General features: G+C 46.7%; 1 protein-coding gene across 4 annotated transcripts in view; it reads right to left on the bottom strand.

Moving 5' to 3' along the window:
- The window catches only part of DIP2C (disco interacting protein 2 homolog C), a 288,797-nt gene extending 275,254 nt beyond the window's left edge, over positions 1-13,543 (bottom strand). The window contains exon 1 of one of the 4 annotated variants that reach the window (XM_048952277.1): positions 13,141-13,543. In XM_048952277.1, the coding sequence (XP_048808234.1) occupies positions 13,141-13,225 (85 nt within the window). In that variant the 5' untranslated portion in view covers positions 13,226-13,543. The remainder of the gene's footprint in view (positions 1-13,140) is intronic. The other 3 variants (XM_048952275.1, XM_048952276.1, XM_048952278.1) reach the window with 3 other exon arrangements.
- Between the last annotated feature and the right edge of the window lie 1,217 nt (positions 13,544-14,760).

Genomic DNA, 14,760 nt, shown 5'->3' on the forward strand with positions numbered 1-14,760 from the left:
GAGAAGTAAAAGGAAGGGCGAATCACTGAAAGGTGAGAATGTTGGAGGTGTATCACAGAACGGCTGAGGTTGGCAGGGAGCTCTGGGCCCATCTGTCCCACTCTGCCCCAGCAGGAGCACTGAGTGCAGGGTGCCACTTACCTCCACGTGGCTGTGGGACACTTCTCAGCACGGGACCCTACAGCCCGTGGGCAGTCTGCACCACTGCTGCAGCACTCGCACAGTAAAACAGGTTTTCTTCTGTTCAGACAGTATAGATACATGGAATATTTTATTCGGCAGCAAAACAGGATTGGGATTTTTCCACATGCCTTCCCAATGCATCCATCCCTTCCTCCATCCATGCTGCTCACACTGTTGTTCTCAGTAGGATGTGTTTACTGAGCTGCACTATGCAGGAAATTGCTGAATCGATCCAACTTTAAAAAGCTAAAAAAGAAACCTCCACAAGAAAAGAAAAATAAAAAACCTGTTGGTTCTTTTGGAGTTTCTGTTTGCTTACTTTTATATCTAGGCATCAATGGAATGATCCACCTGATCCACCCACAAACAGCAAAGCAGCATAGACACTGCACAGAGCTTTCAGAAACCAGCCTCAGTGCTCCTGCCACAAGCTGGGCTGCCCAGGGAGCTGCATTCTGCAGGAACTCACATGAGCACAGAAGTCTCAACTGAGCAAAATGCTTGCACTGAACAGAGAAGAGGTGTGGGATATAGCAATTATACAGCCCCCAGTTCTTCCCCTAATATAGGCTATGCCTGAAAACACACGCAAGTAACATGACTCAGCCTCAGCTGGCACTGAGTCCAATAACTAGGAAGTTAATACAAGCCACGTAGAAGGCCCTTTGTCTCTACTTTTTCATATGAACATGTGAAAGAAGATACACTTCAGCATTTCAGAGATAGCCATGCTCCATGTGGCACATCGTGCTAAACAGCAGTGCTGGGCAGGGCAGAAGCAGGAATCTTTATATAGAACTCGGAGCAGTAACTCAGCCGCTGACAGTCACATGAATACAGCCCTGCTGAACACAAACAGAATCTTTCTCTGGTGTTAGGCTATTAGAGAGATAAGGCTTCATTTTGGATTTAAAAGACTTAAAGTGACAAATGATCTTGTTTTCTTCACCCTGCTAGCTGTGGCACAGGACAGGATGAATCTCAGCTCTTGCTGCTGCTTATATAACAGGTGTACTCATGCATATGCAAAGCTGATTTGAAGATACAGTTTCCAACCCATGCTTGATGCCTGAACAACTCAAATGGCTTTTACTGTGTAGAAAGCATTGCAGGCTCTTTGCAGATAGTTCCTTCATAATTTTATGCTACATAAACTGTCTTTTTGTTTAGTGTGGGTTTCATGTGAATAAAAAGGAGAAAAAAAACTGCATGGTGATACTATCAAAGCATTTTTAGATGGAAAATAAATGGCATAACTCCAGATCAGATTTCAGGAAATTTAAGATGCACCTTTCTCTATAAATATCTCAGACTGCATGTAAAATATCCTAATCTGGCTCTAAGCAAACAAAGTAGAATTGAAGAGTTGTAACAGCAACCAAAAAAACAAATACAGAGCACGATGAGGAAAACACACGTACTTCAGCCAAGTGTCATTACAATCAGGTTCACGAGGTTGTTACTCCAAGTCCAAAGATGTTTTTAATTAACTTAAGAATGAAGACTTCAGTTTTGATCTGACACATCTCATGAGCATTCCTTCACACAGAAAAAAGGTTACTGCAAAAGGGCATCGCATGAACTATCTGCACTGTGATCTTGCATGAAAGCCCGCTATTTGGGAGGGCTGGCAGACAGACAGACAGTCAAGGGAATTTTGCTCATGGAACTGAAATACAATGGGTGGGGATGGCTGGCCCACCATGGTCTGCAATACTAGGGCAAGACTGCTCTGGAGGGAAACCCCAAAAGTCACATTTCAGTAAAACAGTGGAAGGCGGGGAAGAGTGCAGAGAGGTGAAGGGAAAGAATTAAAGCCTGTCACATAGGAGCAGCTAACACTGAGCAGGCACTATCTTTGACAGAGTGCCAGAAGCGCTAAGGAGCTTTTGTGATCATGGTAGCTTCCAGGAGATTGTAACACCTTCTGAAAATACAGACTGGTTTCCCGGTCGTTAAGGGGTCTGTACTTTCCCAGTGGCAGTACGTTTCGCCTGTTGCTCCATGTATGTAAGAACCCTGTCTGAAATGCAGTGTTCTCTTAGTACCAGGAAGGACAAGACACAAGGAGTATCTGTGAGATTGTTCCTCTATCACACACCCGATCACAGATCCTTAAATATCACAGATTGTTTCTGAGTGTTTGCAGGCACAGCTTTAAGTGGAAGTACACCCACTAGTGCAGTCCTGACGCCAACATCGTTTGCCATTTATTTTTAGGTAAACTGGACTTCAGTCTGAGGGAAAAAATAAATACAAGTATTTCTTTTGGCAGGTCTCAAACTCCCTCCTTATTTAAGCCCCGAGGAACGAAGGTTGTGCTTTTACATTGATTAATGCCATACTTCTGTTCTGGGGAGACTTACAACATGACCTCGATGGTAATTCCTATTGTAATCTTTGCTGTATCTCACTACAAACTCGTATGACTCCAGCTCTGGGCAGCACTGCGCTACCCACGTGCTGGGCTCAGGAGCAGAATGCAGAGATGAAGGAGTGATCAACCCACAACAACTGTCATCCAATGTTCTCAAAGAGTCTGGAGAAAAACAGATGCTCTGGTGTTTAAATGGTTACTTACCTGCTTAATGCTTCTCTTAATCCTAACGTACCCCTGTGAGCCCTTTTTTTTTTTTCCTTTTTTTCTTCTTTTCTATTATTTATTACTTAAATAACACACATCTCATCTATCAACCAGCATTTTCAAATTATTCTTTTCCACAATGTCCACACTAGCAAAACTCCATTTATCTACAGAGAAGTCTGGGGAGGGACTTCTTTGGGCACCTGAGTTACAGAAGATCCACGACAGAGTAAAGACAGAAAATTCACATCAACAAGCTCTTTGTGTTAAAAAAAGGAACTGTGGAGTAGAGTTGGCTTCTCTCTTCCCAACTGCAGCCTAACTTAGTCCTAGATACTCATTTTACTAAAAAATTAGTGGAATCGGTTGGCATATGAGTCCTGAAGTTATTTCTAGTGTATCCGCAGGCAGAACAGTTCGTAAAGAAAGTCTGAAATTGCATTTATTACTTACCAGAACTGACCAATTACAGTAACAAACAGTCAAAGCACAAAGAAAGCAATATAAATACGCAATTTGATGTGTGTTAGACACAACACTTTCCTATCAAAATACACAAAAAAGCATTCTGCTGGTTGGGAAAACCAGATCACCACCTTGGAATAATAAACAACATTAGCAAACAAGAGGACTTCAGTTTGAAATTCTTTATGCCTCAGATGCACAGAGGTCCAGGACAAAAAAAGCACAAAGAGCTGATGCACGAACCAGCCTAGAGCACTCCCAGAAGGACAGAGAAACCAGCACCAAAGGAAAGAAGCCCGGCCTTCGTGTATTTGTTGTTCTGCAAGTGTACTACAGAGAGAAAACTGTTACGGACTAAGTTAACAGAAGCTATCAAATGTCTCCAGCGGTCCAGTAATGGATGCTTAACACTGCTGTGCCCGTTTCTGGCTGAAGGCATCCCCCTCGGCTTCATCACTCACTGGCTGCAGAGTGACTGCACTCTGTGGAGCAACAAGCAGCTCGCAGGCTGCCCTCCAGAGCTGGAGGAAAACTGTCAGACCTGCCAGGAGCACCAGCCTTCTCCCAAGTACCACCAGCAGACAGTATCAGCTCAGGCATCACTGTGCTCAAGAAGAAAAAGAGCGTTTGGGCTGAGTAGGAAATGTCTTCCTTCTCCTACACAGACAGAGAAGTATTCCTTCTACATACAGGCTTCAGTATTGCTTAGAGGGAGGGAACTGCCCTCCTCTTTCACCGTGCTCCAGAAGGGAAGGCCTCTGGATGTCAAACAGACTTGCCTTGGGAAACTCTGAATGAACAAACTGTTTTCAGCGATCTTCTAATGGCAGCACAAAGACACATAAGCTTCCAGCACACCAAGATGGTATGAAAGCTTAAGCTAAATACATGCTAAACCAGGAAAACAATACACCAGCTGTCTTGTCCCAACTCATTCCATTGCTGAGTACATGCTTCACCTCCCTGAACCATGAGGGAATAGGATGCATGAGAGGTTAACCTTCAGGTGACTTGACTGCTTATTCTTTATCCAAATTATTAAAAGTACAATACTTTTACATAAAAGCCAATGATTAAGCTGTATATAGTTAGTATTTAGGGACCTTTTAAAATGTTATTGTTCTGCCATTTCATGCTGATACAGAAGTCACCTGAGCTACAAGTAGAGTATGTAAGTAGTCTGTGTGGAAGCAAGTACTAATACAGTAATACCATACAAGTATTAATACAATACATACAGTGACTATATGTGAGACCCTCTCAAACTGTGAGGTATTTACATCTCTACGGTGCTCAATATTGATTTTTTAAAATTACTACTGCAAGTAAATGTCAAATCTTCACTACTGAATGCATACGAAACCTGAAATTCTCGAGTGTTGCAGTGCTCTTTCAAGTTACCAGGAAATCATAGTTCATTACACTGGACTAAACTTCCATACAATGGCATTATGGAAGTACAAATCGTGCCGCATTTCTGGCAGTAGATTCAGTGGTTGAGGCATCTACCTACATGCACGTACTTCTTACACTCAGTATTCCTCAGAAAGGAGCCTTCTACCAAGCGTACTATCAAGTGCACTTTTTTTTGAAAGCCATTGAGTCTTCTTTTATATCTAAGTGTTTCAGTGTTTATCTAGCCCTACCAATATTTCGTCTTATCTCCGATCTGAATTTGTCTAATTTCCTTTCCCAGGAGCTGCTTCTTCTCATGTCCTCAACTGCTAACATAAACAGCTTTTCATTGTATTCAGTATTCAGAAATTGAGTATTCAGGAAATACTCCTCCTTCCCCAACACAAGATTTGTCAAATAACCCAAATAAACTCTCCAGCTTTCTCGTGGTTACCAAGGCTCATTAGGACTCCTTCACTCCTCTCTGTCCTCCTCTTCTTGACTGTTCTATCAAATTCCCAAAGTATTCTGTGATATGAATGCTTATACCACCAAAGTCAGAGTAAGAAACACAAATGGAACCGTGGGACTGGAATGTTCAATTGCATTAGCAGTATAATATTTATGAATACAGATGGCAAGACAGTTTTTCATCTTTTAAAAAAAATGGATCAGAAAATTTAATTTCCGCTATACCCACTGCTATTTCTCCACACAACAAACCAACTTTCTCCATTACAACATGGAGCTGATTAGAAGTTGATCCAATTAAATCTATTAATTTGCCCTTTTAGAAGTAAAAACCACTCTGCAGTCCAACAATACTTTTTTCAGCTTTCCTCCTCCAAATGCCATTTCACAACACTTAGAAACAAAAATTTACCACCTCAAAAACAATGTCTTCATTTTTTTGGACTAAACACATACAGCAAATCAAATTGGCACTTTCTTGAGAAATCGGCAGCAGGGTTTGCCATTTCATTAAGGAAAGGATTGGGTCATTTCTGCATTTTGCCATTTCATTATTTAACTGACGCTTGTTCATCCTCAGGCATCTGTCAAAGTACTGAGCACTGGAAATGCAATTTCCATTTTAAGATTTTTCAACCAAGCAAAGCCATTCACATCACCACCATGCCATTTTATTTGTTTGTGCATTTGAGTAACATTTCTTTCAACAAGGAATGGGAGAGATAAGGCTTGCAAAATTCTACTGGGATGCCAATCATCAACCGAGTCTATTTTTCCATTAAATGGCAATAGTATCTTGCAGCCATCCTGCTCATGCCATTTTTCATCCAGAGGGGCCACACAAAGCAAATGGTCCAGCTCTGGAGTGCCTCCATGGCTGGCTGTGTGACAAGACTTCTGCCAGAGCCTCTTTATCTTGCCTGGATGTTTACGGGCACACAGATATCCACACACCAGGCAAAAGACCATCAGTATTCTTTGCTCAGGTCTCTAAGTCAACCAAAAACCTTAAAACCTTTACTAGGCAGACTTTCAAGCAGCAGCCTGCCAGTGAGACACCAGGCTTCAGTACCAACACTTCAGCATTTATCACAGTTATGAAACATTTTCCTGGCTTCTGAACAGCTCCTATAGACCAGATATATGTATATAAATTTATATATCAAGCCTAGATTAAAATGAAGATAGAAACGGCAGACCTTCTGGTTAGCCGGAGGTATGGCTTCCTGTCAAACACAAGACTTAATACCCACCTCTATTTCCCATACAAAAAAAAAAAAAAAATTATTTGAAGAATCCCTTCTTGTCCTCAACTTCCACCATTCCATAGATCCATCCATGTAAGTAAGAGAAGGCACTGTGTCAAACACCCTAAAAGCTGACCTGCTAATGGTCTAGTTCAGCCTTCATAAAGCAAGCAGTACTTTCACACCTCCAAAAGTCGCAGGAGATACCTCCTTCCCATTCAAGTTATCAAGATCCTTTGTAAGCATTGCTTCTCTCATTCATCCAGCCATTTAACAAACAATATTCTCAAAAAGAGGCCACTGAGACAAGACATCATTTTACTCTTCAACGTTAGCTCCTGCTGTAAAACACTGTGACAATTATATACACACCGGCACTCAAAGAGCTCCAAACATTGCAGCTGAGATGTCAAACAGACTGCCATGTCTATCAAAGTGCACAAGAACAGCAATGGATCCAATGCTCAGCCAAGGCACTCCACCAAGCAGCATGGATGCTGTCCTTCCCCACGCACAGGCTGCTCTGCTGAGGCACGTGGCTCCCTCACCTGCAGTCACAGCCTCCAACCAGAGCATGACCACGGCCTTCCCAACATCTCTAGCTCAAGCTGATCTGGTTTCAGTATTCCCAGTATTCTTTACTGCAGAAGAACATCACGTCACCATTATGCTTTATGCTTGTTTTACAGTTATATTTAACCCTAGGGATAAATAATACTAGCAATTAGAAACCCTAGCTAATGTCACTGAAAAAAAAAAAATCAATTAATTTATACGGGCCCAAAACGAGTGATTCCATCAAGTGGAGCTACATGAAAACAGTTCCAGTTTTTTTTAATGCTCACTTCAGCAATCCAAGGAAAGACCACAAATAACTGCAGAGAGCAAACATGCTTTGGAACACACCGGCATCAGGATCAAAGAGAGAAAGAGTGGCCACCCTCAACCGCTCTGGAAATGCTGCTAAAAGCCATGGAAACACCACTGCACCCAACCTCGCAGCCTGGTGACTGCTGGATGCAGGTGGGATCTCAAGAAGAAAGAGAAAAAGGAGGTGGGGGTGGAGAAAAGGCAGAATGGGATCATCAGGACTCAGCCAAAAATGAAGCTCACCCACTGGGAAGGTTGGGAATACATGCATAATTTTAAATGGATTAAGAGTTTGTGTCAAATCTGTTCTGTGCTGTGGTGAATTCTTGCACTGCAGTGAGTCATCGTGCCTGACAGTTGCTGGGGAATTAAAGCAGTTCTTTTAAAAAAATTATATGTCCTGCGTGATGCTTTATACAAATAGCCTCTTAAAAAATTAAAATGCAGTCAGTGCATTTTTAAGTATAGAAGAGCTACATTCAGGATTCTCCGTATCACACCACAAACATCCATTCCAAGCTATGAAACTGAAATAAGTCTATTGATGTCCCTTTAGAGGAACATCGATCTTTCTGCTGCTCTCCTCTCCCAACCCAAATCCTTCATCACAAATTAATTCATTATATCTGCCTTTTGGACATCAGGAAAATATTTTGTCCTGAGAAAAACTGAACACAAAGGAAAGACGTATGCCAAACCTGAATTTTTTTCAATAGGGAAGAATACCTGGCTTGCTAGAATAAAGACTATTCAAATCAAAATGACAGCATTCCCCCTACGACGGAACAACAGGCAGGTCAATATCCTCCTAGAGAAGAACAGCACGGTGACTAACAATCAGATGCACACTGGGTTGTTGCTTTGGCAAGGAGAAGCAGCACGAGGCGTCTGCTTTCTGCACTGTGCAGCACCACCAGAGACACTCCCTGAAGCTCCTTATTACGCATGTTCCTGTTGTAAATGCATTGCTTACTGACTGTTTTGCCTATAAAACTGACACCCCACTGGCAATTTTCACACATCCTTGGAAAAAGTTGTTCAAGTACGTCTGTTGTGTAATGCAGTAAAGATCATTCGAAGCATCTATTAAGCGTAACCCTTGGGCATCAATGCTGCTCAACATCAGCTTGCAATAAAGGTATACTTACAGCATGCCTTCGGGACAGCTGTTCTGGGAACATCCTGGAGATTTGCATAGTCTATTTTACAAGCACTACAATGTGCTTCAACTGAATGAGTGACAGCAAATCCTTTTGACACAACAGTATCCATTAAAAGCCCTTAAGTAAAATGAAGTGGGTAGATTAAAAAAAAAAGACAGACTTCAAATGCCAGTGCCTTTAAATGCAAATCGGTATTAACTCACGAGTGAATTTAATCTGTTTTTAAAATAATCAAGGAACTCTCCCTCTCATACACGAGCACCATCCAAGAAACAAAACAGCTGATGAGAGGAGCTTCCTCTTACAGGGAAAGGAAAGCTCCTGTTGCTGTCACTCCTGATTTTATCATAATTCTCATGGTAATTGGTATATTTTCGTAAAGCCTTAGGTCTAGTATGTGAGGATTTCAACCTTATGCCTTTTGAGTAATTTAGTCCCGTCTGACTGAACTGAAAACATGAGCCAACTGCATCCTAACAACTCAAAAAACCAACAATAAGTAACTGTGAGTATTGAATTCCTTAGCTCACTTCTCACCCAAACCCAGAAAGTGTGAGCACTGTCCCTGCACAGGTTATACTGCCTTGCTGAGCAGGCGCTGTCTCTCAAGCAATGAATCAAAAGGATGACTTTGCGTCCCAAATCACAGAGCCGTGTCAGTTAGTGACATTTTCACACATGGAAACCTCTCAGTGGGTGAAGAATCAGCAGAAATAACATCTATAGGAGAAAACTGCAGTTCTGCCCCGATCCAGTGATCGCATCCAGATGTGCAGATTGCCAGGTTTGCTCTCCACACAAGAGGCTGCCAACCATATCTTCCTGCTGACAGTATCATTCTGCAGGGCAGGGGCTCCAATTGCTCCATCAGAAGGAGGCACTGCATAGTCACAGACACCAACAGAAGAAACAACTTCTAACTATATACATTAAACCTGACCAGTCAACCACCCAATCAACCCAAACAATACCAACGCATGTAATCAATCCAGCAGATATAAGGGAAGCTGAGGACCAAATTAATTAGCTGAGTTCATGTCCAGAACCTTTGGGAGTAAGAAACCATGCATTAAAGATCTGCTGATATGTTTTGAAAGCACTCTTTGAAGAAGGGCTCAAACTTAACAAAATCTCCTATGCCTTGTGCGTTTGAAATGAAAGAAGACTGGACGTATAGCGTGGAATATGGGTAGAACAGCTCAGAACAGGATGTTTTTCACATTTTCCATGTAGCGCCTGTGGTTCTTTTAACTGTTTCAGCTACTTTATCTGACACTCGGATAAAATGCTGGAAGAAATACAGAGCATCTTTTCCCAATTAGTTTTTCCTCAGGATGTAATTGGAAGGGCAATATAACCCCGTGTATCCTTAAATTGAGGGGAAAATGAGGAAAGTATTTCAGGGGCTTTTAAAAAAAATTCTTAAGAATTTTTAAGAATGGAGGGGCTGTTGAATAACTTAAAAAAAAAAAAAAGTACAACATATTTTAAGACTTCTGGTATTATTAAATGAGTTCTTCAGTTAACAACCCCCAAGCTATTCCAAAAAACCAAGATGATTCATCTATTCCCATCCAGTACAATTTTATACATAGTTAGAAAACTAAAGCCTCGTAAAATTCTAAGCAGCCCTAAAGAACGACGACTGCAGAGTGACATGCTGATTGCATCAGCCTAGGAAGGCTGCAGTTTGGAGCAGTGCAAGCATCGCTACACTCAGTGGAAACTACTAGAGTGTCAAAAACCACGTATGCAACATGCCAGCTTTAGACACACTCAGTCACACACAGCAAAACAAATCTCTTCAGAATATCGGGCTGGATGAGGAAGATTCCACAATTTACTTCTAATGCTCTTAAACAATTTCAAGTGCTGCTTCATCTCTACGTTTTGATAAACACAGAGGCACTTTCCCCTCCCAAAACGAAGTGAAAACACCATAAAGAAGTGTACTATTGCTGCCTGAAGCTGAACATAAAATTACATACCAACACATAAACTTGAAAGCCATTTTCAGCACTCATCAAAGTGCCAGGCTACCGACATAATTCACTCTCCCACACGGGGGAGGCTGCAGGCACACACGCTCTGAGGACACTGGAAAGCATTTCTGACTCTAACTGATCTGCAGCGTCTAAATCACAGAAACGAAATCTAAAATGGTTATCCTAATTTGCATCCATAGTACATTTTAAATAGCTATGTTTGAAACAAAAAAGCACATTCAGACCACAACAAAAGGGAGGTAAAAGGCATGTGGCTTGCCCACAATAACCAACGGGTTAGAAGTGCCACAGAAACCATTTCAGCAGAACACAAAGTAAACACCTTTCAGACAAACTCCTCTCCAAACCAATGAGCAGCACAGAAATGCCTAAATGCTCTCAAAAAAGGCACTTTGCCCTATCTCTAAAAAGCACATGCTACCTATCAAGCAGCCACCACATGAGCTTTTGCTGACAGCATCACTGCTGCGAGGCTCTGCACACAACTGAGCAAGGAAACCAGAAATTGGCTACAAGGGAAAAAAACACCATGGTTGGATTTGTATGTGTTATGACTGATGACAAAGGCTGCAATTTCAGCATCTGCAAAGTGCCCACAATGCAAGTGGCCCAGCATGGCACAGGGCAGGACCTCGACAGGAGACAGCCTGAGCTCCTGGCCACCAGGCTGTGCTGCAATAACCCAGCCACTACTCCCCTCTCTCTTTCACAAGGCAGCTTTCCTTCAGAAGCCGCTTCTGAGTCACCTCTGCCCATAAAAGTTTTTTGGCACTCAAGAGCCAAGTTGCTTTGGTACAAGTGACAGCTGTAACATCTGCAACACTTATGGCCACACAAAATACAACACACCACTTCAGGCATTCAGCATTTGAGGTACACGTTCCTGGCACATTTGATTCAGGAAAGCACTCTAAAAGGGAACATAGCTGAAGGCAGTCACATCAGTCCCAGAGCAATCAGTGAGGCCCCAGCACATGGCTCAGCTCAGTGCATGGTCACCTGCGTGCTCCCTACAACCACTCCCTGACTTGAGAAGGCAGCAGGGACACCCAAACACACCAGGAGCGCCACGCACATTAAGTCTCTGTCCTGGGGACATTTCTGCACGCGTGGAGCATCTCACACTCTATGTGCACCTCTGACACCAGCGGGAGGTCTCACACTGGTATAAGGGGCTGCACATTCAGAGTCTAAAAATGCATAAAGAAACCTTGAAAACCACTTAACTCTGGGTTAGTATGGCCAGTTCTCCACAGCAAACAATAACAGTACTGAACCTACTACTTGTAGTCACCGTTTGGGGGAACAGGCTACAATTTGCAACACATGTGCCTAAAGTTCGATGCTTCAAACAACAGGAGAATCTCCTCAGGCACAGAGCACTGCTATGCACTGATCTCAGAGCATACCAAGAGCAACCTGGGGGAAAGGTGCGAAGTGGGGACTCCAGCTCTTCCTGTACCCCATCCATACACCAACCACTCCTGCCTTGGGCTGTCACAGGCAGAGGGAACGAGCTGGGCTGTCCCCTGGATGCAGCACTGGTGGCACAGAGGGAAAGACACCATCACAGAGAGGGGTGAACTCGTTCCAGCTCCAGGGAAGCTCAAGCAGCGCAGATACAGATGTCCAACCACATCCCACTTCCTCAGAGCCTTTCTGGACTACACTTGCAGCAGCAGAAACTGCACCATGAAACCGTATCACAACTTCAGCACACGGAATGCGCAAACCTCTGACTGATTTAAGTCGGTTTGGTTTTGGTCTTCTTGGTTTTATTATCTGGCATGTAGTCAATAATATACCCCACACCAAAAAGCATAAAGCAAGCGTCAGACACGAGGTCTGGGCAGCCCTCCCTCCCAGCTAACGGCACAGACAGGGCAGCACCCCACACAAGGCCACACGGCCGTTTGCTTCTCTTACGTCTGGTTTTCAGGGCACCCTTTGGAGGAAGGGAGCAGGGGGATGGAAACAGAGAAGCAGAGCCCCAAGCAGCTCAGCAGCTCGCTCTCCTCTTCGCCCTCAAAGCGTTACGGGAAAGCACAATGTCAACTCCAGCTCCTCCCCGCCGATGGAACGGGCCTGGGCACACCGCTGGCAGGCAGCCCTCACAAACCGTTACAGAGCTGGGCAGCAGGAAAGCGGCAGCACGCATCCAGCGCTCCCAGCCGCTGGTGAGGGACCCGCGGCGAGGAGCTGCAGCCCGTCGGTGCGGATGAGCGCTGTTATCTGTCCTTTTTATTACAAGGCAGAGCACCCACGGATCGGTGCGGCGCTCGGGGGCTGCACACGGGGCCGGGCTGGGGGCTGCGGGCCCAGCAAGCCGCACCGAGAGCCACCGCCACGAGCGGTACCAGAAATAAATGCAAGAATGTTATGATATATATATATATAATCTCGGTTCTTCCCAACGTTACGTTTAAAGATGACCTTATCGCGGAGCGTTTCGTTACAACCGACACACGCACGCCGAGCCCGACGCGCGGACTCGATGCCAGCCCCTCGTGCAGCCGCGCAGCTTCCCGCTCCACCGCCTACGGCACATCCCGGTGAAGCCGCCCGCTCCCGGCAGGACGCGCACCGCCCCGAGGCTTTTTCCATCTTCCGCGATCGACCGCGCACCGCCGCGCGGACCCTGCCGGCTCCCGCTCCCACCTCCGCCGCGGTGCCCCCGGGTGGAACGAACCCGCCCGAACCCCCCGCGGCCCGGCGCCGGGCAGGGACGGGGCGAACGCGGGGAGCCGCCCCTTTACCTTCGGAGAGCTCCAGCTCCAGCTCGGCCAGCCGGGCCCGCACCTCCAGGGGCAGCGACACGCTCTCGAGGCTGCGGTCCGCCATGCTCGCGCCGCGGAGATGGGCTCTGCCCTCCTCCCGCTCTCCCCCTTTGTTCGCAGCAGAAAAGGGGCGAGGGAGAACGGCGGGGCCGCGCCGGATGCCAAAGTCCTCCGCCGCCGCCTCAGCGGGGCATGCACGGGGGAGGCGGTCCGCGCTGGGGACGGGGCGCGGAGGGAGGGAATGCGGTGATTTCTCCTCTCCTCCCCTCTCCTCCTCCTCCTCCTCCTCCTCCTCCCTCGCCGCTTCCTTCAGCGGGGCCCCGCCATGGCCGCTCCCGCCGCCGCCGCCCGCTCGAGATCGCTCCGCATCGGCTCCCGCCGCGCCCGGCCCGCCGCCGCCGCCCCCCCGGCTCTGCCCGCCGGCTCGCCGCGCCCCTGCTCCGGCCCGCTGCTCCCCGCCCGCCTCGGGCTGGCGGCGGCGCCTGGCGCTGCGGTGCCGCTGCCGCGACTGCTGCCGGCCGGGCACAGCGCCGCTGTCACATCCACGTGACCGCGCCGCCCCGCGCCCCCGCCCGCGGCCCCCAGGGGGCGCGCCAGGCCCAGCGGCGCCGACGGCTTGGAGAGCTCCGCGGGGCGCTGCGCACTGCGCTCGGCGGCGGAACGGGATCCGCGGGGGCCCCGGCGCCGTTCCCGCGCTGGGCGGCCGCTCGTCGCTTCTCCGCGGCCGGCGGTGGCCTTATGGCGGTGCTTTGCGTATCCGCCGCGGCTACAGGTTGGGGATCTCGGGGCGTTTGATCGTTCATTTATCCCGCCAGCACTCCCTGGAAGTAGGTCCGCAGTCCCCGCGTTGCTCGAGCAGGGGGCTGTGAGACACCGGTCGCTCCAGGCCAGGCTGTAATTCACTGTCGGAGGGACTGACAGCGCTCACAGACACAAAATGCCGTTTCTTTTCCCACCTGGTGAGCAACTTTCTGCATGCAGATTTCAGCTATAAGCTCTGCATCCAGATATACGTGGCAATTCTGATGTGCAGATTAGGAAACCCCTGTGCACACCTCCTTAGAAGTGTGTGAGCCCACTGTACTGAAAAGGAACACCTCCAACGTGATGCCACATCCATGCTCAGTGCCAGTGTTGACAATGGGAAAGCCTGCATGAAAGAACCGAACCAGTAACACTCCTAGAATCATAGAACGGCTTGGGTTGGAAGGGTCCTTAAAGCCCGCCCAGCCGCGGGCAGGGCTGCCCCCCACCACAGCAGGCTGCCCAGGGCTGCACCCAGCCCAGCACTGAGCACCTGCAAGGATGGGGCATCCCAGCACTCCAGTTACACCTCTGCAGCATAAGAGGGGAAATGTTTAATATCGCTTCTCTTCAGGCCAACAAATGTGTTTAACAAGGAAAGTCCTCTTTTCTTTCTCTCCCTCTATGTTTTCTTCTGCTTTGTTTAGTTTTGGAAGATCTCCCAGCAGAAGGAAGGAGCCGGCGCCGCACCACCTGTTGTTCCGTTACCTCTTAGAAGTCAATGGCAGAACAGATCTCACGAGAAATATGTTCAGCACAAAGAAAGAGGTGCTGTTGTCCCTAGGTCAACCTCAG

This window comes from Lagopus muta, chromosome 7 (assembly GCF_023343835.1).
Source record: "Lagopus muta isolate bLagMut1 chromosome 7, bLagMut1 primary, whole genome shotgun sequence".
NCBI classification, from domain to species: domain Eukaryota; kingdom Metazoa; phylum Chordata; class Aves; order Galliformes; family Phasianidae; genus Lagopus; species Lagopus muta.